The sequence below is a fragment of the Phacochoerus africanus genome, chromosome 2 (genome assembly GCF_016906955.1).
Source record: "Phacochoerus africanus isolate WHEZ1 chromosome 2, ROS_Pafr_v1, whole genome shotgun sequence".
In the NCBI taxonomy this organism is placed as follows: domain Eukaryota; kingdom Metazoa; phylum Chordata; class Mammalia; order Artiodactyla; family Suidae; genus Phacochoerus; species Phacochoerus africanus.
In genome coordinates this window covers 219,507,406-219,531,664 of record NC_062545.1, presented here as the reverse complement: position 1 = coordinate 219,531,664, position 24,259 = coordinate 219,507,406, and the positions used below count along the sequence as shown (strand labels likewise).

General features: G+C 42.5%; 1 protein-coding gene across 1 annotated transcript in view; it reads left to right on the top strand.

Annotated features, from left to right (window-relative positions):
* Window positions 1-24,017, top strand: part of SLC1A1 (solute carrier family 1 member 1) — a 71,641-nt gene extending 47,624 nt beyond the window's left edge. The window contains exons 3-12 of the mRNA XM_047767693.1: window positions 231-323; window positions 1,988-2,102; window positions 3,889-3,931; window positions 5,765-5,863; window positions 8,560-8,744; window positions 9,879-9,986; window positions 11,881-12,003; window positions 12,385-12,579; window positions 20,596-20,730; window positions 21,868-24,017. Coding sequence (XP_047623649.1) covers window positions 231-323; window positions 1,988-2,102; window positions 3,889-3,931; window positions 5,765-5,863; window positions 8,560-8,744; window positions 9,879-9,986; window positions 11,881-12,003; window positions 12,385-12,579; window positions 20,596-20,730; window positions 21,868-22,114 — 1,343 coding nt within the window. The 3' untranslated portion in view covers window positions 22,115-24,017. The remainder of the gene's footprint in view (window positions 1-230; window positions 324-1,987; window positions 2,103-3,888; window positions 3,932-5,764; window positions 5,864-8,559; window positions 8,745-9,878; window positions 9,987-11,880; window positions 12,004-12,384; window positions 12,580-20,595; window positions 20,731-21,867) is intronic.
* The last annotated feature ends 242 nt before the right edge of the window (window positions 24,018-24,259 follow it).

The following is a 24,259-nucleotide window of genomic DNA, read 5'->3' as shown; positions in this document are numbered from 1 at the left end:
AGTGGAGATTAACCAGAGGGGAACTTGTGCCCTGCTAGGCTTCTGTTTCTTACTCTGTATTTGATGAAGTACTTTTGCCTATTGCATTTATTCAAACAAAATGTGTAAGATAGGCCTCGAAGAAGCAGGGGCCAGCTTTCAGCTCTTTATTTCACACCTTGAGGAGTGAACCACCACTAGTCCTGTAATTTTTTTTTTCAGTAATATAATTCAACCTTTCCCCCTTTCAGGTGTTGCTGCCCTGGATTCCAATGTATCTGGAAAAATTGGTCTACGTGCTGTCGTATATTATTTCTGTACCACTATCATCGCTGTCATTTTAGGTAAAATTTATTTCTGAATCCTTATTTTTCTGTATAACTGTGACTTTTCATTTAAAAGTTGTTGGCTTTTTTAAATGCACCCCTTTTTTTAAATCCTAAAGCACAATCGTCAAACTATTAGGAAACGTTTTGGCTTGAAGTCAGCACAGCACTTTTTATATGAAACAAATATAACACTGACTGAATTTCAGCCATGGTACTTCTTATTAATGTCTCTAGTAAGAAAAGAAAATGAGTGACAGTTCTGTGCCTTACCGGTGTCACTGGATAGAAGGAAGTGAAGCCAAGAGCTAATACAATCTTTAAACTTGATCATTAGTTTAGAATAGTAGAGTTGAGTATAATTATAAAGTATTTCCAGAAAGACAGCATTTCAGTACATTTCAAATTTCACATAGTACCCAGAGCTAAAAGATTCTTGCAAAGTTTAGATTCCAGTTGAAAGAGGGAGAATGTTCTGATAAGGGAATATGATTTTTCTTATACCTTTGGCACTCTTTTGTGAAGAAAGTATGGTCTATCCTTAGGACCTTAAAAACGTGAGTTTTTAAGAAGGATACCCAGAGTGGGAAGGGAGGAAGGGAGTGTAGTCAGATGTTGCAGCCAGCTTGACCCCTTGCAGCTTTGCTTTAATGAACTGATAAAAGGTGATGAGAATGTGGTGAGTTTTAGTAATATTAGGCCAGGAGACCTAGGAGGATCTGAACCCTGCCTTAAACCAAAGCCACATCTCCTCATGAGATTCCTGAGGGAGGCCAGCACAAAGAAAAAAGCTGAGCATATATCTTTTCTGCAGCCCTGAGATGGAAGAGTGGACCATGCCTATTCATGGCCCCTCTATTGCCCAATGATTCTTCCCACTAGCAAAACTGACGCATTCAGCATCATAAAGTCCTATCCCCTTGGACTGGCATTTCCCCTTGAGAGGAGTGATAAAGTACATGGGACCTTTTCATCTTCATTCCCCTCTAGTCAGACAACCTGGTCTTGCCTAAAACTTCCCATCCCTGCTTGGACCCATTACCTCCATAGGCCAAAATGGTACTTTCAGATGCTCTCTTAGACAGTTCTTCCTTACAGTGATAAGAACTAACAACTCTCTCTCCTTGGAACTCCTATTCTCATTCCACCCCCAAGAGTCACATGGAACAGTACTTCCTAACCCACATCCTTTTATGGGTTATACAACAGATTTCTAGATATTAGATGGCTTGTGGGATGGAAGATAATTCTCTATGACCTTAAGAAAAATAACCAGCATCTGTGGGTAACCGTTACTGAAAGATGTTGAATGAGTGCCCTGAGTTGGAAAATGAATCATTCTCACCCCACCCCCTGCATAGGCTGATCTCATAAGCTAAAGAAAAGGAAAAAAAAAAAAGAGTATTTTTATCAGCAGGTATTTCCAGAAGCACCTCTAGAGTGCAGCCCCTTCATTTTCTAAAAACACACAGGAAGAGTTCCTTCTGTTTCATTTAGATGGAAAAATAATTAAGGCAGATGTTGAGGTCCCCACTAGGCTTGGCATTTTGGCTGGACTTCAGTGTCCCCATCCCAGTGTTGCCTGGTACCACCAGGCCCACCAGTTCTAAGATAGATGCACAAGGGGTGTCAGGTGCCCTGGGAGGTTCTTAATGATCTGTGGGTGCTATCTTTGGCCTTAGGTATCATCCTGGTGGTGAGCATCAAGCCTGGTGTCACCCAGAAAATGGATGAAATTCACAGGACAGGCAGCAGCCCTGAAATCAGTACAGTGGATGCCATGTTAGACCTGATCAGGTGAGTGTCTGGCCAGCAGGATGATTCATAGACAAGTGACCTTTGTGGTCACACAGGGCCCCATGCTTGGTTTAGTGCTCTGCTGTTACCATCTTGAAATTTTTAATAATTTTTGAAACATTATACATTTTCATTTTTCCCTGGAACCCAAAATTTACATAGCCGTCCTGGTTCCAAGAGGGAAGGGAAGGAACAGGCTCCTCTGTCAGGGTTTAGGATGGACAGAGGTTTTGATAGCAGACTGGTTGCATTATGATTCTGGGCTGGGTTGGGTGGTCAGTTCTGAAGCGTACTTGAAGAAATACTTTTTTTTTGTCTTTTTTTTTTTTGCCTTTTTCTAGGGCCACATCTGCAGCATATGGAGGTTCCCAGGATAGGGGTCTAATGGTTCCCAGGCTAGGGGTTTAATCGGAGCTGTAGCTGCCCGCCTACACCACAGCCACAGCAACACAGGATCCGAGCCGCATCTGCAACCTACACCACAGCTCACGGCAACACTGGATCCTTAACCCACTGAGCAAGGCCAGGGATTGAACCCACAACCTCATGGTTCTTAGTCAGATTCGCTAGCCACTGAGCCACAACAGGAACTCCAAGAAATACATTTTTTAATTGTACAGGAGAAACCCTCTTATCTGAAGCAATCAGGGCTAGAGATTGGTCAGTTAATTTTTTAAAAAACAGCATTTAAAGCAAAGAATCATAAAAAAAAATGTTAGATATATATCCCATATTTTGTTTACACTTAAAACTAAAGTACATTTATTTGCCAGTTTTGGGGTGTAGAGCCAAGGTCTTGTCTTTGAGTGTGTCAGTTGATTGTAATTTCATATCATTTCTGTTGCCTAAGCTGCCTTTATAAATGCATCATCTATAATTTCCAGATAGTATCCATGAAGTGGAGCAACAAACCATAAGAAATTGCAAAGAAAGCTGAGTCCTTCTGATTGTTCTTTTTATTTCACTTGTCTTCCCTTACCTAATGCAACCATAGGACTTTTTTTTTTTTTTTGTCTTTTTAAGGCCACACCTGGGGCATATGGAGGTTCCCAGGCTAGGGTTCCATTTGGAGCTACAGCCACCGGCCTATACCACAGCCACAGCAACACAAGATCCGAGTCGTGTTCGACCTACACCACAGCTCACAGCAATGCCAGATCCTTACCCACTGAGGGGGACCGGGGATCAAACCCACATCTTCATGGATACTAGTCAGGTTCATTAACCACTGAGCTACGACGGGAACTCCCTTAACCATAGAAATTTTACTCACTTGCCTTGACTGAGTTTCTAGGCATCAGCTTAGTTTTTATAGAAACCATTCCTTCCTTTTCGTACTCATTTTGCATTGATGTACATAATTTTTAATTCAATAACTACAATGATATTTTCCATTGGCATAAAGAATTGGGGAACAAGTGCAGTGGACTCTCATTGATGAAAACAGAAATGTGCAGAAGAAGTCTCTTAACTGTGTGTGAGACCACCTGCAGTGCAGTGTTTCACCAAGGACAGCAAGCATATCGGCTACCTGTGAGTGAGTTAAGTGTAATGGCTGGTTAGGAGAACTCTCTATACCTGGTCGAAGCACTTGAAGCTCAGCAGGGAAAAGTAAATCTTAATATAAGGAAGTATTATGCAAAGGCCAGAAGAAAAACCAGAGTACTAATTCTATGTTATACTCATTTCTATCAGTGTATTGGGTATGACAAAAACAAAACAAAACAAAACAAAAAAAAACAGCACCTTTGCCATAACATGATACTGCTTTTCATGTCTCCAACAGGAATATGTTCCCTGAGAATCTTGTGCAGGCCTGTTTCCAGCAGGTAAGGATAATGACTTTTATCCTTAAATTGCTCCCCTCTTCCCCACTATCACTTAAGATTTTTTTTGTTCTGCTGTGACCCAAGAAACAGAATTATCCCATCAAAAAATGGCAGGAAATGTACCTATGGTATGGAGGAATTTCAGGTGATTGTCTGTTTCATAACCCTGGTCTTTCCAGCCACAGTGAGGTGGCTTACACTGCTTACACTGCTCTTCTGTCCAAAAGGGCTCAACTGGATCAAGTTAGGAACCTGTCAAACAATGAGTGTGTTAAAATGTGGCTTCTAGGAGTTCCTGCTGTGGTGCAGTAGGTTAAGAATCTGACTGCATGGCTCAAGTTGCTAGAGAGGCTCAGGTTCAATCCCTGGCCCAGCACATTGCATTAAAGGATCCAGCATTGCTGTGGCTAGGCCAGGGAACTTCCACATGCTGCAGGTGTGGCATGGCAAAAAAAAAAAAAAGTGGCCTCTAGTACCTATTTTTGGAGAGCCACATTATATTTATGAAGAAACTTAGACTACCTTCAGATACAATGCAGTGAGAAAAAGTAGCCCTCCATCTCCTCTTTCCTTTCCCTTGCATGTTGGGAAATCAGTATCTGACTCACATGTGCAGTTAGTGTTCCTGGTATTTGGTCTTTTCCTTAATCTTTATGTGTCCATTTGCTGGCACTCTACAGAGCAACATAACAAAGCCATGATTTTTCCTTTAGGAAAGTTCGGCAATCTCTTCACTTCATTTCCTTTAAGCCTTTTTCTGGTGTTTATTTGTCCACTTTAGGACAGCTGAGTCTATCACAAGCTGCTGAATTCACTTACATAAATTACATGAACAGAAACCTCAGTGTATACCAACAAAAAATGGCAATTAAATCACTCCCTGCCGACCTCCAAAAGGCACAGAGCCACCTCTATTTAGGGGGTTAAGCCACAGTGGTCATTTGTAAGGTTCTTGGTGTTGGCAGAGTTTCCACTGAAGTGACATTTATGCCTGGTGTGATGATATACTAGCTCTTTCTTAAATGTCTCTGCTGAAGCCCAACAGAACCAACAGGGCTGAAGGAAGGGAATTCAACAGAAATCTCACTCATGTAACAGCCCTAAAGGGACTGTTGATTTTGGAACAACCATATAGTTCTTGATGTTTATTAAAGTCATGCTGCCTACATTTATCAAAGCAATGAGGTGGGTTTTTTTTCCAGATTAAAAATAATACGTGAGGAGTTCCTGTCATGGTGCAGCAGAAACGAATCTGACTAGGAACCATGAGGTTGCAGGTTTGATCCCTGGCCTCGCTCAGTGTGTTAAGGCTCCGGCATTGCCATGAGCTGTGGTGTAGGTCATAGACGTGGCTCGGATCTGGTGTTGCTGTGGCCGTGGTGTAGGCTGGCAGCTGTAGCTCCAATTAGACCCCTAGCCTTCATATGCCACAGATGCAGCCCTAAAAAAAAAAAAGACAAAAAAAATACATGAATAAATAAATTAACATAAACAAAAATGATTGACAGGATCTCTACAGTCTATTAAAGCACCTAGAAATAAAACCTATACATTCTTTCACATCACTGCTCCATTAATTGGTCCTGTATTATGAAAGTCGGAGTACATTTTGACACCATTGAATGGTGGCTGTGGCAGTCAGGGGGTTGGATTTCTCAATCCCACTTTTATTTCCATGGGAGATACCGTCCAAAACTGAAGCCAACAGAGGCCTCCGAGGTGAGACCTTTTACTGGTGCTTGTCTGGCCAAAGTCGTATTCCTGTGGTTTAGCCTCAGAAGCTTAATAAATTTTTTTGTGTTCTTTGATCATTTTTTTCCTTCCAATGTGCAGTACAAAACCACGCGTGAAGAAGTGACTCCTTCTAGTGAGCCAGGGACGAATGGGACAGAAGTGTCTGTCACAGCCATCATGACAACTGCTATTTTCAAGGTACCATTTCCATCCTGTTATTTGCTCCCTTCACCAGTAGGCAGGGACTGAGCCATGAGTGATCAGGGGGTGGAAATAAGTCCATCCTCATTATTTGCAGGTTCCACATTTGTGAATTCACCTACTCACTGAAATGTATTTGTAAGCCCAAAATCCACACGATGCTGTCATGGTCATTCACAGACACACAAAGAGTGGTGAAAATTTTAAGTTACCCAGCACGTGCTCCCTGCTGAGGTTGAACAAGGTTATGCTCTGTCTTCTTGATCCAGCTCTTATACAGTAAATGTGTCCTTTGTGCAGTGTGTTTATGCCACGTTTTTCGCATTTTTGTTCTTTGTCTTGGTGATTTTACTTTTTGAAATGTCCCCCAAGCAGTGCTGTCTAGTTAGTGTTCCCAAGAGCAAGAAGGCTGATGAGAAAACAACACATGTATTAGATAAGCTTCATTCAAGGATAGGTTAAAGTATCACTGGCTGTGAGTTCATTGTTAATGACTAAATAATATTTAATTAATAAGGAGTCTTTGAACAGAAACACGCAGAAAGCAAGGTTTTATATTGACAAAAATGTTGTGACTGTTGGTTCCCAGGATCCTAATCCTCTCTTTCCCCTAGGAACAGTGATTCAATATTCACTAATTCAGTGTTGGAGGCCACTTTATAGAGTGTAACTTCTGAGAATAATGAGGACCAACTGAACCATATAGAGAAAATAAATGAGCCCTGTCCCTTCTGTATCCCTGCCACTCAGAGTTGAATTGGGCACCTCAGGAACTACTAGTTAGATTTGCAAGACTGCGTAAACATGGAATGCAGGCCTACAGTTCCTTATCTGAAATTCTACCCAGATGTGATTCCAAGTTCAGAGCTTACTCCTTTAGAAGGGCCAGGTGGTATATGTACCATGTCTTATACAATATCCTTAAGTGGGAATGGCAGTAATATTCTCAAATCAAGCACATCAGTGTTTCTGCAGCTAACTTATAATGTTCTGCCAAGTTAGAGAGATAGACTACAAGTAGACTCATCTCAGTTCAGGATAGATTTTGCCACCAAGAGTTTGCCATAAATCTATCAATGAAATTAATGGGCTCTGAGAGCTTTGGGGATTTCAGCCTTGGAGATTAGAGAGTAGTATATTTGTAGTGCTGTAGTAATTTCTCCTTGATGTACTCTGCCTTCACACAGGAAGGAATGATTTAAGGAAAAGAGATATTCATTAGATTTAAGAATTCAAATTAGGGAGCTCCCTTCGTGGCTCAGTGGTTAACGAACCCAACTAGCATCCATGAGGACGCGGGATCGATCCCTGGCCTCGCTCAGTGGGTTAAGGATCCAGTGTTGCCCTGAGCTGTAGTGTAGGTCACAGACGCAGCTCGGATCCTGTGCTGCTGTGGCTCTAGTGCAGGCTGGCAGCTACAGCTCCGATTTGGCCCCTAGCCTGGGAACCCCTATATGCCACGGGTTCAGCCCTAGAAAGACAAAAAAAAAAAAAAAATTAAATATACCACAGTCGGCTCCCTGTTTCCTCCTACAGAAAGCCCTCCATGACCTGGCAACTCCTTAGGTTCCCAGCTTCCTTCTCAGCGAGCCCCATCTATTCTATCTAGATCCACCTCCTCCGTAGGTAGGAATTATCTAAGCAGGGTACAGAGACCCAGTGCATGATGCCTTTTGCCTTTCCTTACCATTTTTCTGGACTGTGCTTTTATCTCCTGGCTACCTGCGGTTCAGGCCTAGCTTTCCCTAACCTCATAGCTCTCATTTATGTTCCCAGTCTCCGTATAATGCTTAATGCCTATAACTCAGCTTGACTGTGCAGTAAATTACACACACATATCTTGCTATCACTGGCTCCTGTTTCTCACAATCAGTCTTATCTGTCCAACTGCATTTGAAGACCTTCTTCTGTAGCCAATGCAGTTAGCACACTAGCTGCTTGATAAATATGTGTTTGGTCATATCAGATCCTAAGTAAGAAATAATTGGTATCCCAGTGTCTCATCCAAATAATTCTCTATAAACCTGGTTTGTACCACGCAGAATACATTATCTCGCTATGAAATCTCTCAGTAAATCTCATGCTGCACAACTCAGATTGAGTTCTCTCTCAGCATATCTCCTGCTATTCTTACCCAAGATAAAATGAAGAAATGGTTCATAGTGGTAGATATCTGGTGAATTTTTATATCTGTAAAATCCTATTGGTAATCCAAGGTAAGAGGGAGTAAAAAAATGTTCCTGCGTTCATTTTCAGGGTAAAACATATAGTAAAATGTCCTAAAAATGTCCATACAGCTAAATATTTTGAGCTTCCTGAATTATTAATTTGTATCTTTTTTATGCCGACTCCAAATGTAACTAGCAGTTAAAATAACCCTGAAAAACACCTTGATTCTAGAGTTCTTATTAAAAATTTAAGACATCCAGAATAAGAAATCTTCAAAAGAAATATTCAGATATGGATTTGTTCAAGGAGAGGGAAAAAAACACTTTAAAGTTCAATGGCAGAAGGTGGGATCAGTAAAATCTGACACATACGTAGGTGTTCTGTTTTGTTTTTTAATTAAATTTCCCAAAGTTGTTGGTAGATCACTAGTTTGTTTGGCTATTGTATCTCCCTGTTTCAGGGCCTATGCCTTCTAACAAGATGATAATCATGCATCAATATATTTTCTTGATTTTGATCCACAGAACAAAACAAAGGAATACAAAGTCGTAGGCATGTATTCAGACGGCATAAATGTCCTGGGCTTGATTGTTTTTTGCCTCGTTTTTGGACTTGTCATTGGAAAAATGGGAGAAAGGGGACAGATTCTGGTGGATTTCTTCAATGCTCTGAGCGATGCAACCATGAAAATCGTTCAAATCATTATGTGGTGAGCAGACTCCAGTTAATGCCATCTCACTTCTCCTGATGACTGACCCTTCAAAACTAGAACGGAGAGGTTTATGCTGATCAATTCACCTTACCCTAGAGAGGGCGAATATCGAGACACTAGAGTATTATGTAATTCCACTCTTACTTAGGAGTTAGTTTGCTAACAAAAGTCTAGATATCAGCCATTGTCTTTTCTACCCAAGCCCTTGATCATCTTGCACTCAGGCAGCATTTATGTAAGAAATAACTCTTAATGGAGTGATTTGAAGGAGCTCCCTGCACATCGAAACACAAAGTACTTCCCATGCAGATGTGATATTCAGAATATTTACAACTGGCACAACATGGGCACTAACACATCCACCATTGCCGAATGTACCAGCAGCACCACCTGAGTATCTACCCTATCCCTTGAGAAGTCTTCTAGGTCTTTCCTAGAAGACCTCTGCCCTGCTTATCTCATAGCAAGTTAGTTCAACATTTCATCCAAAGTATAGACATTGACAGTGATGTCAAGGGTTATTTCATTCCCTTAATCCTGCTGAACTTCACCTGCATCATCTGTATAAAGGGATAATAAAGTCTACCCCTAGAGTGGGGAGAAGTACATTAAGTGAAATGATGCATGTAAAATACTTAACCCAATGCAAAGCATGTAATGAAAGCTCCACAAAACAGAGCTGTTAGAACTACTGGCACTACTAATTCTGTTGCTCTGTTGCTGATACCACCACCTGGGAAACAAGATGACCATGTCTACACAGAGCCTAGTGGCCATATTTAGAGAGTCAAGCTAAAGAAAGACCTGCAGATGTGACAGTCAGCAGGGTGTATGTTTACTAGGAGTTAGGTATGGGATATGTACCAGTTTACATATCCTGTGCACCTTCTTACCAAGTGTGCCCCTCATGATAGTTTAGGTGGATAGAAGCTAAGGTACACAGGGGTGCTGAAACCTGTGTGTTCCAGCAGGGCCTGAAACTGAGATCTTGGCTTCACTGTGTCCCCTGTGCTGCTCCCAGCTTACTCAGCCAGGCCAAGATGAGCACCCTGGCTTATTTATTCCCCAGCATTCTCACTCTAAGAAAATACTTAATGATAGAAGTATGTCTTTGTTTTGCTTACTTTCTAGTTACATGCCAATTGGTATTTTGTTCCTGATTGCCGGGAAGATCATAGAAGTTGAAGACTGGGAAATATTCCGCAAACTGGGCCTTTACATGGCCACTGTCCTGAGTGGGTATGTCAAACTCAAAAGAAGAAACAGAGACCTCATTTAAGCCAATGGATTGTTGCTGAGAACCTGGGTTTTAGTTGGTTAAAACTGGCTTCTCTCCCATGTGCAGGGAAAGATGGGATTCATAGATAAGAGAGCAGTGGGGAGGAGGGCTGCCCTTTAACAGCTGAACTGGAGGTGGATCACACTGTGCCAATTTCCAGATCTTGGCAGAACACCCTGGACCATGTTTTGTCTCTGTCTCTATTAGTTGTGTAAAAATCACTTCTTAGAACAAGAGAAAAATCCCACTGGTAGCCTCTCTTGGCCCTCTCCTGGCCATTACTTCTTTGAGGATGTAAACTAAACAAACAAGAAAATCCCCCATGTACCCCAAGTCAAAGAAATTAGGCAGGACCTAAATTAAATCAGACTTAAGCAAGTAGGAGTCAGATAGCTAGTTGGTTCCAGCACTGCTGGTGGGGCTGGTGAGTACTGTCACACCTGCATCGTCAGAGAGGGTGCTAGAAAAATCTTCAGACTGGTAGGAATTGTGTAAAGCAGGAGGGCAGCAGAAGAAAGGTTGTTTGCATATTTATTATAGCCCATTTATTGGTTCCTTGAGGTGAGATGGGGTGGGATAGGTTATGAATGGCACCCCAGAATATCTACCCAATGACAGGATATGTCAGAGGTCCTAAAGAATATGGACCAAGGGAATGACTGAACACCATCAATTTGACTCCCACAGGTTAATGTCCCTAATCACCCAACTTGAGCCCTCAGCTCACCTACTGAAATTTGATTACTTTGGGATGTTTCCACCGCATGGAATTTGGTTCTTAATCTGTGTTCACCAAAAGCATAGTCTACTGGCCAACTGAGAAAAAGCCCAGGTTCTTGTAGTATGAGGGCCAGCGTCAAATCCCAGGGCCCCAGTAGTAATAGAGGTGGGACTATCCACCTTCCTGGAAGCCAGGGGCTGTGTCCAGGCTGTGATGGGACTGAGGTTTACTCTGCTGAGCCATTTCATCATGGGCATCTGCTGGTTTCTGTCCTTTCAACCCATCTAGGTTTCTAACAGAAAACTAAAATTCGGTTTCTCATAGTTCAAAGCCACAAACTCTCTGTAAGATCCTCCTTCCTGACCTCCAGAATCTGTATTTTCAGTGACCATTTCTTATTATTTCAGCCTCACATAACTCATCTGTAAACTCCAAGTTGCCACTTACATGGCATCTGCTCAGTCTCATTTCTTAAGCCCTTTTTTTATATTTCCTGTGTATTTTGTATTGCCTGTGTATTTCCGCATGAAATGGGATAGTATGGAAGGCAGGAATAACAACGAAAAGAAGATCTGTCCTAAAGTATGACTGGGAGAGCAGGGGCTACTTCCTCCCTACTGCACCCTGACTCCCCTTGTAGACAGTGGGTGCTGTCCAGCAAGACAGTGGTGTGGTCCAGGCTGAGTGCTGGGATAAGGGCTATAATAGAGGTGGATATGGGCCACAGAGTCACCAAGGAGGGGAAGGTGAGGGAATGCCTTCCTGAGGAGGAGAAGTTTCTCTGAGTCATAGAGGAGTGAGAATTCAGCAGCAGAAGAAAGTGAAAGCATGTTAACATGTATAGCAGGAAGAGCACATATAGGGCTTGGCAGCATGCTATACCTGTTCTGTGAGCTCTAAAATATGGGCTCAGCAACTGGCTTAGCCACCAACTTTGACAAGATATTTGATTTGCTGAGTCTCTACTTCCTCCTATGTGCAATGGCGACATATATTCCTGCCCTTGTTCTCATTTTCTCATTGAGTCATTATGAAAGTTGAATGATATACATCATGAGTAGAAAAGCTTTATGAAAAAAGAGTTAGTATGAAGAGATAGTATCATCTATGACGCTGTTTTTCTCTGTTTACAGGCTTGCAATCCACTCCATTGTTATTCTGCCACTGATATATTTCATAATTGTACGAAAGAACCCTTTCCGATTCGCCATGGGAATGGCCCAGGCTCTCCTGACAGCTCTCATGATCTCCTCCAGGTAAGTAGAAGAGGGTTGTCTGGAAGAAGTCTGTGAGTCAAGCCTTATCCACCCTCATCTCACCTGATGAAGCACTGGCTGCAGCTGGTGGGTTTTGTAGCTGCCTTTAATTCAAGAAATGACCTCCATGGTCTCTGCCCTTGTCCTTGAACATATTTCCTCACCCTATTGGATATTTCCTGACTTCTTGGTATGGCCTGCAGCCCAGGAAGGGGTTATGGTGTAGCTGGGGGCATTGCCAAGCATGGCACCTGATTCCTAGACCTGCCAAAAGTGCCATCATGCTTTGAGCTCTTGGTTTAGTTTTTCGAACAGAGGTGTTTCTTCAGGCAGGGATTGAGGACCAGCATTCCCTAGACCATCATTTTTTTTATCACCCAGTTCAGCAACACTGCCTGTCACTTTCCGCTGTGCTGAAGAGAAGAACCAGGTGGACAAGAGAATCACTAGATTTGTGTTACCCGTTGGTGCTACTATCAACATGGATGGCACCGCACTCTACGAAGCAGTGGCAGCTGTGTTTATCGCGCAGTTGAATGACTTGGACTTGGGCATTGGGCAGATCATCACTATCAGGTAGGGCATGAAGTCACACTCATCATTTTCATCTTGTCCCTGGAATTGCCTCAAGTAAACATCACATGTGGGGGGAGATCAAGAATGGTGCAGTGCTAGACTTTGTTGGTCTACAAAGTCCATTTCCCGGATTAAGCACAACTGTATTACAAGTAGTGGGATCATGCTACTTAGGACTCTGCTTCAGGTCTGGATAGCCAAAGGAATCACTGTGTTCTCAGTTCAGTGCACCCACTTGGTGCTAGGCACAGGTAGGACTCAAGGTTGAATAACAGCCAGTTCCTGCTTTCAGGGGGATCGTAGTGGTTAGGTATGGGATACAGATATCTAAATAAATGCTAAGTGGTGTGGTGAAGGCTGTAATAGAGGTTTTAATGGGGCACCAAAGAAGGAAGAGTTAGCTCTCCCTTGGAAGGTGAGGAAAGGCATCCTGGAGGAGGGGAAAGTTTAGCTAAGTCATAGAAGAGGAATAGAATTTAGCAGAAGAAGGAAACTAAGAGCATTGTGGATAAAAGGAATAGCACAAACAGGGGTCTTGATGTAACCATGGCCTAGTTACAGAGTAGAGATTATTTGGTATGGCAGCATAAGAGTGCAAAGTATAGAACACAGGGAAGTAAGCAGGCAGGGATCACATCATGAAAGGCTTTGTGTGAGAAGCTCAGGAAAGGGTCTTAGACAATCTTTCATATTATGGACAGACTGGCATTTTTGGAAAGGTAATTGGCAATATGGCACATGGACCGGATGGGGGTAGGAACCATAACCTGGAAGACCAATTAGGAGATTATTGCAGGTAAGGTTCCAAAAGGCCTACATTAAGGTGCTGACACGGAGGGGCGGCAGGGGCAGTGGGTAGAGAAGAGCTAATGAATTCAAGAGGCATCTTCTAGATTGAGAGTGAGGGACAGGGGAAAGCTAGGATGACCTCCAGGACTGATGGATGGTGCTTACCAGAACAGGGACTAGTATAAGAGAAGCTAGTATACATGGGAGGACAAAGGGTTTACATTTTTTGAGAATTTAAAATCCCTTTTAAGGAGTTCCCCTGTGGCTCATTGGTTTAAGGATCTGGCATTGTCACTGCAGTGGCTCAAGTTGCTGCTGTGGCATAAAAAGAATCTGAAAAAGAATGTATATGTGTACGTGTATAACCAAATCACTTTGTTGCACAGCAGAAATTTTCCCCAACATTGTAAAAATCAATAAAACTTTAAAAAGGCAAGAAAATTTTTTTAATTAAACAAAATGCCTTTCAAACATCTGGGTGGAAACATGCCGTAAGAAATGCGGTTTCAACTGCAGGAAGTTAGAGTCATCGGCTTGAAGGTGGCCATCAAGCATGTGGGTCATGAGTCAGTTATATATGTTTGACACTTAGCTTCATGATGATTTAGCTGTGACCTTAGCCAAGTTACTTGAATTCTCCAAGCTTCTGTTTTCTCACTTGTAAAATGATAATAATAGTACCTCCATTTTATGCAAATAGTGATAATTAAGTCAGAGGATGTATATAAAATGCTTAGAATGGTGCCCACATACTGAGCACTCAGTAAATGTTGGGAATGGATGACATTATGTGTGGAGAATTTGTAGGGAAGAGAAAGGGACTAAGGACTGAGCCCTAGAAAACCCTAATATTAAAGGCAGGAAGAGAGGGGGGAGCCTAAAAAGGAGAATGAGAAGGAACAGAAAGGTGATAGAGAGCCATGAAACCACAGTGCTGTGGAAACCCAAATAAGAGAGGTTATTCAAGGATAAAATGGAAGTTCCCGTTGTGGCGCAGCAGAAACAAACCTGACTAGTATCCATTAGGATGTGGGTTCGATCCCTGGCCCCGCTCAGTGGGTTAAAGGATCGAGCATTGCCGAGAGCTGTGGTGTAAGTCACAGATGCTGCTCGGATCACATATTGCTATGTCTGTGGCATAGGGCTGGCAGCTGCAGCTCCAGTTCAACCACTAGCCTGGGAACCTCCATATGCCTCAGGTGTAGCCCTAAAAAGCAAAAAAAAAAAAAAGAAATGATCAACAGAGTCAAATATTGCAGAGAATTCTAATCAAATGAAGACAAACTATCTGCCCAAGTAAACGGTGAAAATGTCATTTAGTGAATTTTGTCAGCGTTGTTTCTCTGAAACAGCACTATTCAGTATGGTAGCCACTAGCCACACATACGGATTGAACAGAGCATATGTAGAAGGTTCTATCAGTGTAGAAATAGGTGCCATCCCAGTGGAACATTCTACTGAATAGTGCTGCTTTGAAGTGAAGGGTTGGGATTAGAGTTTATCCTGAGACTTCAGTTTAGAGTGGAAGTTTAAGATTAAATGGGGCACCCAGGCCTAGAGACAATTGAATCTGAACCTTTTAGACTTAATTCACTCTTGCATCCTCAGCAGCTGACAGAGGCAGAAATCCCAGCTGTAAAGTATGTTCTAACAGTGTCCTACTACAGTGCATTTTTAAGTCTTCCAAACCCTAAATCATAAAGTATTTATTGCAGTTTGCTTGGAATTAACTGAAGGCAAGTACAAACTAGACCATTTGGCACATTAGCTGGGAAACCATACCAGCGCCTTGTGATCTGTAAAAACTATTAGTGGCTAATGAAGACTGAACCTAAAGAGCATGAGTCAAGTTCTGTAGTTTGAATAGCAGCAAGTATGTTAACATTTAAACCCCAAATCATGCCTGAGAAAGTTCCACAACCACCATGTTTCCAGCAGTTGTCACTTTTACTTCTCCAAGTGCCTTTTCCCACCTTCCTCACCCTGGCCTGTGGAACCCAGTCTGTGCCGAACTGATCTCCAAGGAGTGGTTGTATGAAGTGCCAGTTCTTTTGGGTATTTGAAACTTTATTATGAATTCTCTACCCCAACCCTTTTTTAACCTCACTGCTAGAGAAATAAACTTCGGGCCAAGAGGCTGAAAATAAACAATTCACATGGAAACCTCTCGCCCTCATCTGGTGTATTCTTAAATCAAACTTGCTAATAACTACTGGCCCAGAGCAAGTAACCAACTGTGAGGTCCAGAGGAATCACTGACTTAAAAAATCCTCTCTGGGAGTTCCTGTTGTGGCTCAGCTGTAACAAACTGACTAGTATCCATGAGGACTCAGGTTTGATTCCTGGCCTCGCCCTGTGGGTTGGGAATCCATTGTCGGTGTGAGCTGTGGGGTAGGTCACAGACACAGCTTGGATCCCACGTTGCTGTGGCATAGGCTGGCGGCTGCAGCTCCAATTCAACCCCGAGCCTGGGAACCTCCGTATGCTGCTGGTTCAGCCCTAAAAAGACAGAAAAAAAATTTTTTTTAAGTTTTGCAAGTTACAGTTGTGGCTCACACGATTGATATTATAGAGATTTTTTGGACCCATAGTTTCTCTTTCTGTGGTCCTTTTGGACTAGACATCAAAGAAACATAGGCATCATCCACCCAAAACATACTCTTTTATGGTTTTGTCATAGTATTCACTTATCAAATGTTACAACTGATTGAAAATTGGATAAATTTTCTTATAACAAAAGATAGTTATAGGATTTGGGGCCTAGAAAGAGCTTAGAGGGGAAAAGTATCAGTAGTAGTAATAATAGTTGTTTTGTGATAGTAGTAATACTGGCAGCAGTAGTAACAGCAGCTGAGGTAACAGAAGTGGCATCAGTTTTAAGCATCTACTATATCCGGTTGCTATCCTTGATGCCTTATGTGTATTACCTCATTTAATCTAACAGCAGCAGTGCAAAGTAGAAATATTCTCCCCATCTTATAGGCAAGAAATTGAGATTCAGAGAAGACGCTTTTCCAAGGATGCATCTGCCTCTAAAGCCTGTGCTCACTCTAGATCACAACCAGTCTCCAGCCTGTGTAGAGAGCTGAGTCAAATGGCCTGACCTAAAACCAGATCTCAATGCTAGGAAAGAACTTTCTATCAATGATTTCAATGTTTTCTTCTGTGAAAACCCTCTAAAGTCAAAGGAGGATATGTTCAAACAAAGCGAAAAGGTTTTTATATTTTTACCCCCCATCTGAAGCTTTATAGTTTCACGTTTCAGACCAAAGCCAACTAAATGGCTGATGTTTAATCAGCATGGTCAAGGCTCAAGGGCAGAGTTTTCTTTCGCTAAATGGATTTTGAGTTTCAAGCCCAGCCTCAAGTCATAGGGACATGGTTAATCGTGATGTGTTGGGGCTACCAGGAGGGATCAGTGGGTATGGGCATAAATCACTTCTGACAAAGAAAGCCCACTGATGCATTCAGTTTAAATGCTTTCAACCAGGACTATAAACTTCGGTTTTCCAAAGATGACTTAAGTCAGAATAGATTGAAAGGATTATGCAAGCCAGAAACTTTTAGAGGAACTGGGACAGCCCCAGAAATCTCTAATTTACTGTAAGTTGGTGGCCACAGCCATTGAAGGAAACCACACTTGTCAAGAAACTCCAGCTTGTCTTCAACCATGCCCTCAAACGCCATCTGCGACACATCACTAGGCATATGAATGAGTTGTGGAATCAACTTGGTAAGAACTCTGAGGCTTTTTGAGCCCACAGAAAATGGATTTGTGGAAAGATACAGGGCTTCTGCTAGTTTAAACTGAAATGTCTACATCTTCAGCTTTCAACACAGAGGCATCCTTGGCCCCAAAATCAGAACATGTGTACAGAAAGTATAGTGGGTTCCCTCAAGCTCATTTGAAACCAAGGACTTTTCAGGGCACAGCAAGCACATGTTTTTTCCAAAATGACCAGATTTAAATAAGAAAGATGTGGCTGATGAAAAACTACACATTCTAAAGAGAAAAATCCTTAGTGTCACATTTTGTCTGCCCATAAGGGATCTTTTTAAAACATGGTAATGAAGTTCCTTTGGCTACCTCTCCTAGACTCCAGATCTCTCTTCCTTTTGCACAAAGTGCATCCACTGCCGAAAAGGAGCAGTCAAGAATTAACTCTGTACCTTGGACAGGAGCCAAGGCTATTTCTTAAGTCAGTGCCCTAAAGGGCAGCTCCCGGAGGTTAAGAGTTGTATGATGTAAAGAAAGTGCATGACAGCAAAGGAATCCATAAACCAAACAAAAAGACAGCCTACAAAATGGGAGAAAATATTTGCAGACAATGCAACCAACAAGGAATTACTCTCTAAAATATACAAACAGGAGTTCCCGTCGTGGCGCAGTGGTTAACGAATCCGACTAGGAACCATGAGGTTGCGGGTTCGGTCCCTGCCCTTGCTCAGTGGGTTAACGATCCGGCGTTGCCGTGAGCTGTGGTGTAGGTTGCAGACGCGGCTCGGATCCCGCGTTGCTGTGGCTCTGGCGTAGGCCGGTGGCTACAGCTCCGTTTCGACCCCTGGCCTGGGAACGTCCATATGCCGCGGGAGCGGCCCAAGAAATAGCAACAACAACAACAACAAAAAAGACAAAAAGACAATAAAATAAAATAAAATAAAATATACAAACAGCTCATACAACTCAATATCAAAAAAAAACAAACAACTGAATCAAAAAATGGGCAGATTAGACAGTTCTCCAACAAAGACATACACGTGGCCAAAAGGCACATGAAAAGATGTCCAATATCCCTTATTAGAGAAACGCAAATCAAAACTACATGAGGTACACCTCACACCAGTTAGAATGGCCATCACCAAGTCTACAAACAATAAATGCTAGAGGGAATATGGGAAAAGGTGGGAATGTAAGCTGGCACAACCACTATGGAGAAGAGTATGAAGGTTCTAAGTATGATGCTGCAATCACAATCTTGGGCATATATCTGGAGAAAAACATAATTTGAAAATATACATGTACCCCAGTATTCACTGCAGCACTATTTACAGTAGCTAAGTCATGGAAGCAACCTAAATGTCCATCCACAAATGAGTGGATAAGGAAAATGTGGTACATGCATACAGTGGATTAATACTCAGCCATTAAAAAACAAAAACAAAAACAAAAACACAAGGAGTTCCCACCATGGCGCAGTGGGTTAAGAATCCAACTGCAGTGACTAGGGTTGCTACAGGGGTGCAGGTGCAATCCACAGCCCTGCACAGTGGGTTAAAGGATCCAGGGTTGCCACAGCTGTGGCATAGTTTGCAGCTCTGGTTTGGATTCAATTCCTGAATCAGGAACTTCTATGTGCCGCAGGAGTGGCCATAAAAAATAATAATAAAATAGGAGTTCCCGTCTTGGCGCAGTGGTTAACGAATCCGACTAGGAACCATGAGGTTGCGGGTTCGGTCCCTGACCTTGCTCAGTAGGTTAACGATCCGGCGTTGCCGTGAGCTGTGGCGTAGGTTGCAGACGCGGCTCGGATCCTGCGTTGCTGTGGCTCTGGCATAGGCCGGTGGCTACAGCTCCGATTCAACCCCTAGCCTGGGAACCTCCATATGCCACGGGAGTGGCCCAAGAAAAGGCAAAAAGACAAAAAATAATAATAATAATAAAATAAAATCCACTTGCAGCAACATGGATGGACCTAAAGATTATCATACTAAGTTTAAGTAAGCCAAAGATAGATATCATGTGATACCGCTTATATATGGAAACTAAAAAAAAAAGATGCAAATGAACTTATATACAACATAGAAATAGAACCATAGACATAGAAAACAAACCTACAGTTACCAAAGGGGAAAAGGGGAGGGAGAGAATAGATTAAAAGTTTGGAATTAACATTTACACACTACTATATATAAAATAACCAATAAGGACCTACTGTACATTGAACTATACTCAGTATTTTATAATAATCTGTAAGGAAAAGAATCTAAAAAAAATACATATGTGTGTATGTGTATATATGTGTCCATATATAGATACACACACACACACATGGATATATGCACACACATACATGTATATATATGAATCATTTTGCTGTATATCTGCAGCTAACCCAACATTGTTTTTTTGTTTTTTTGTTTTTGTCTTTTTGCCATTTCTTGGGCCGCTTCTGCGGCATATGGGAGGTTCCCAGGCTAGGGGTCTAATCGGAACTGTAGCCGCCAGCCTACGCCACAGCCACAGCAACGCGGGATCCGAGCCGCGTCTGCCACCTACACCACAGCTCATGGCAACGCCGGATCGTTAACCCACTGAGCAAGGGCAGGGACTGAACCCGCAACCTCATGGTTCCTAGTCGGATTCGTTAACCACTGCGCCACGACGGGAACTCCCTAACCCAACATTGTAAATCAACTATACATCAATTAAAAAATGAAATTAAAATTTTTAATGATTTTTATTTTTTCCATTGTAGTTGGTTTACAGTGTTGTCAGTTTTCTCCTGTACAGCAAAGTGACCCAGTCACACATACATATATATACATTCTTTGAAATTAAAATTTTTAAAGAAAGTGCATGAAACATGTTTGGCCATGGCCTTATTCCTTTGACTTCACCTGAAATATCTTTGCCCATCCACTCCTACTGCCATCCCTCTACCATCCTTCAAGGCAATGTAAATTCCTGGCTCATATTAGATGCTTAATAAATAATTGCCTGGGTGAGTACATGGAAGAAAGGGAGAAGGAAAGCAGGTGGAGAGGTCCTTCGCCTTTGTTTGGGATGGATGGATGTACGAATGGGTGGCTGTCCTTCGCCTTTGTTTGGGATGGATGGATGTACGAATGGGTGGCTGTCCTTCTCCTTTGTTTGGGATGGATGGATGTACGAATGGGTGGCTAAGGCCCTCCATTAATACCTCAAAAACTCTTGCCTGCTTCTTAAATCTCTCTAGCTCATTTTTTGTGTACCACTCACATGGTCCCTCTCCACTTTCTCACATTACAATGGTTAGTTGTCATCTCCCCTGGAAAAAGATCGCAGTCCCCTCAGTCTCTCACAGCTCTCCATTGAGGGAGTGCCAGTGCTCAGCAGATAATAGACTCTGACTGGCCAACCTGGGGACACTGTAGCAACAGCCAATAGGATTAACCATTTGGGACCAGGGGCTTTGAAGGGCAAATTGGGCTTCTAACTGCTTTTGTGCTGGTGTGTTTTGCCTACAGTATCACCGCCACAGCTGCCAGCATTGGAGCTGCCGGGGTGCCGCAGGCCGGCCTGGTGACGATGGTGATCGTGCTAAGTGCCGTGGGCCTGCCCGCTGAGGACGTCACCCTGATCATTGCTGTCGACTGGCTCCTGTGAGTTGGAATAAACGCGCTGCAGTCTGTCATCATTCTCTCCTCAGATTGCCTAATGAGCCATCTGTTGCTGCTTTAATTTCCCTCTGACCAGGCCATCTGATAACACGCTTAAAAATTAACTTCTTATAACTTTGAACAATGATTTTAAAAAGCCAGTGCTCTCCATTAGCTAATTATAGCTGGTAATGCTCAAGGTTAGGAGCTGGGTGTGGGATGAGATAAACATAAAATAATAAGGTGAATAAGCTGGGCAAGGCCCCAGACATTCCAGCCCCCATAGGCCACCTTGGCCTGTGCCAGCCCTGGGTCAGCACTACAGGTTCAGAACTACCTGGTCAACATCAGCCCACCTTCCCAAGATGGTTGGCACCAACAGGACAGTGGCACAAGCAGAGGCTCTGGGATAAGACTCATTTGGGTTTGAATCCCTATTCAGTGTCTTACAGGCTATTTGACCTGAGACCCAGTGCATTTCTGTGAGATGGGCAAGATTCTGTCTAGTTTATAGGGTTGGTGTAAGAACTGAGTGAGCTAATGTGAGAGGAAGGTCCAGAACAGTGTCTGTCTGGGTTTTCTGACTCTGTGCTCAGTGCTCAGGGGTGTCCCTGCTGGCTTGCTCATGGAGTGACCCTGGGTGGGGAAGAAAGGAGCACATTGGGGACACACAATGTTCAGGGCCACTTGGATACACAAGCATGCACGCATGCACGCACACTCCCACTTGGCACAAAACATCCAAGTTCTCTCACCTTAGCCCAAAGAGCCTGGAAATGCCTACAAGACAGAGGTTGGGGGAAAAGACATGAATCCTGACCCTCCCTCTGTTCCCCAGAATATCTGTGAAGATCTTCATATTTCTTTGGAAGGAAAGGAGGGAATTTAGGGAAGTTGGTGCTCCATTCAGGGGAGTCACTGTGACTTAGGGGGAACATAGACCCAAGGCAGCCTCTTTGCTCATTCTGTGCCCTCATAAACCACCCCTGCCCTGGGCCTGTGAGGTGAGGAGCTTCTGGTCAGCCAGCTCCGAGGATAGCACTTTGCGCCTTGCTTAATTCGTAACTGAATTTCCTTCTGCAACATCCAAGGACAGTGACATCCAAGCCTCCTGTCTGACTTACCCTCTGTCGTCCCCAGGGACCGTTTCAGGACCATGGTGAATGTCCTCGGTGATGCGTTCGGGACCGGCATTGTGGAGAAGCTCTCTAAGAAGGAACTGGAGCGGATGGATGTTTCCTCTGAAGTCAACATCGTGAACCCCTTTGCCTTGGAATCCACGACACTCGATAACGAAGACTTAGACACCAAGAAGTCCTATGTCAACGGAGGCTTTGCTGTTGACAAGTCCGACTCCATCTCATTCACCCAGACCTCCCAGTTCTAGGGCCCCTGGCTTTGGAAGACTGGGAATGGTGAAGGACCTCTCCAGGAGAGTCATCTCTTAGCAAATTCAAACACTAAATAAGGAAAACACCAATAGCCAAACATTTGATTTAATATACAGACCTCTGGATTACTTTCTATATTTAGAGTCACAGCTTTTTCTTTGAGTTTTGGCATATGGAGGGTAGGATAAAATGAGAGGAAATTGATGAAAAGGAAAGCTGTATTATCTGGAATTTTTAAATTCTGTAAGAGTCAGAGTTTGGAAGTATTTAAAGTGGTAACTACTGGAATTAGATCATAGATGTGAAAATGAAACTTCTCTCTCATGCACAGACCAGTGCTTCGGGTTTTTTTTAAAAAATATTCTGTCATTGACTATACATTTTTACTCAGGCTTCCTACTGACATAGATTTCCTTTGACCTCTCACATTTTTATAGATTATAACAACACCCTTCATCTCCAGCCAATTTCAAAGAAACTACTTTGAAAGAAAATAGACCAGCGCAGTTCTGCAATAACAGTTTTAAGATGGGTGTGAGGTTTGTGGAGAAGAGATGAGGGTTCTTTTTTTCAATGTACTGTATTGGGATGCTGGTAACTATTAAGCCAGTGTTCAATATAGAGCTAGATATATATATATAAATATGTATATATTTATTATTTTCATATAATTTTCCAGACAGAGATCGGAATTGAATTGTCAATGTGAAATAAAGAACTCTCCTTGTACTTGAATAATAACTACAATTTCAGTCCACATCTGCTTTGGGGTTTATCAGGACTCCGCTCTCCTGAGCACTAGAATGAAAAGTCATGTTTGATTGTTTCACATCTGTGTATCAGCCCCAAAGCAGAGATTAAGTCTGGTGATACTCTGAAGTGGCACAGCCACTCATATACAACTTCCAGATTCTACTGCTGGGAGAGAATCCATTAAGCTTCTATATAAAATCATATACAAAGGTGTCATTCACATAAGGCTGGATGTGTTTTTAATCCAACTGGAAGGCTTCCTTCTTCCAGGGTCCTTAATACCCACTTAAAATGATAGTACTTTGCCCTTTTATACCCATCAGGCCCAAACCATAATGGCAAGCTGCCAGCTAAGTTGTATTTTAATATGGGTTTGATGGGTTGAACAAGCCACATTGGCCAGAAAGGCACTATCTCTACCCTGGACTCTTGCAGGGTAAGTCCCATGACATGAGACATTGGTATCAGTGGTTCAGGGAACTTCTTGAATTGTATGAAAGTTGTATCCTCCAGGGTAGACTGCTGTTGTTAACTAGTAGTCTAGTAGCCTCCCTGCTCATCAAAATCTGTTGCCTGTCATTCTCCTGGTCATTTGTGAAGACAGCATATTGAAGTCTGTGCTTTGCCTCTCATCTTGTAAATAATGCTTAACACACTCTTGTATTTACACCAAGATCCAAAACAGTCCTGTTTCTGCAGTATAGCCAATTTAAGCCTGGCTTTTATATTTAAAAAACCAGAAACTGTGCCAAAGATCACAGAATAGTAAATAAATGCTCAGTATTGACCACTTGCACCTGAAATCTATAAAAGAATGATCCCAAGTGGTCAGGTAAACATTAAATTCAATGTGAATTTTATTTGATTCAATGTGAATTTTAAAATGCAAATACCAATGTTGTTTATAGGAAGAAAATCTCAATATAAATACAGTTGAATCAGTAACATCTTGGGCTGAATGGTTCTACTCCCTTGGCAGGATGCTCCTGTTTAAGGCACTAGAGTTGGCAGAGCTGTTTGTGAACTGCAGGTCATCCTTATTTTGAACTGAGTTTGTAACCAGCCTCTTAACACTGTGCTGTTAACTCATAAAGGAGAACTGTGTTCCATTTCAGTCCCAATAAACATTTCTGTCATTCTTTGTTCCCCACATCTTTCTTCCTTCATCTGGTCTCATACCTCACTCAGTCGAGTGTGGGAAGGAAGAGACCTGGTTTGTTGATTCATATTGTACATAGTTTATTGTTTTCAAAACTGTGTTTATAACCAAGAATGAAAAAGTGGGGCTTGAGGAACAGTAAACTGATTCTACAATGTTAATCAGTGGGGAGTATAAAGCTGAAGTAACAGTTCTTTAGGAACAGTATGTGCATAATTTAACTTTAATG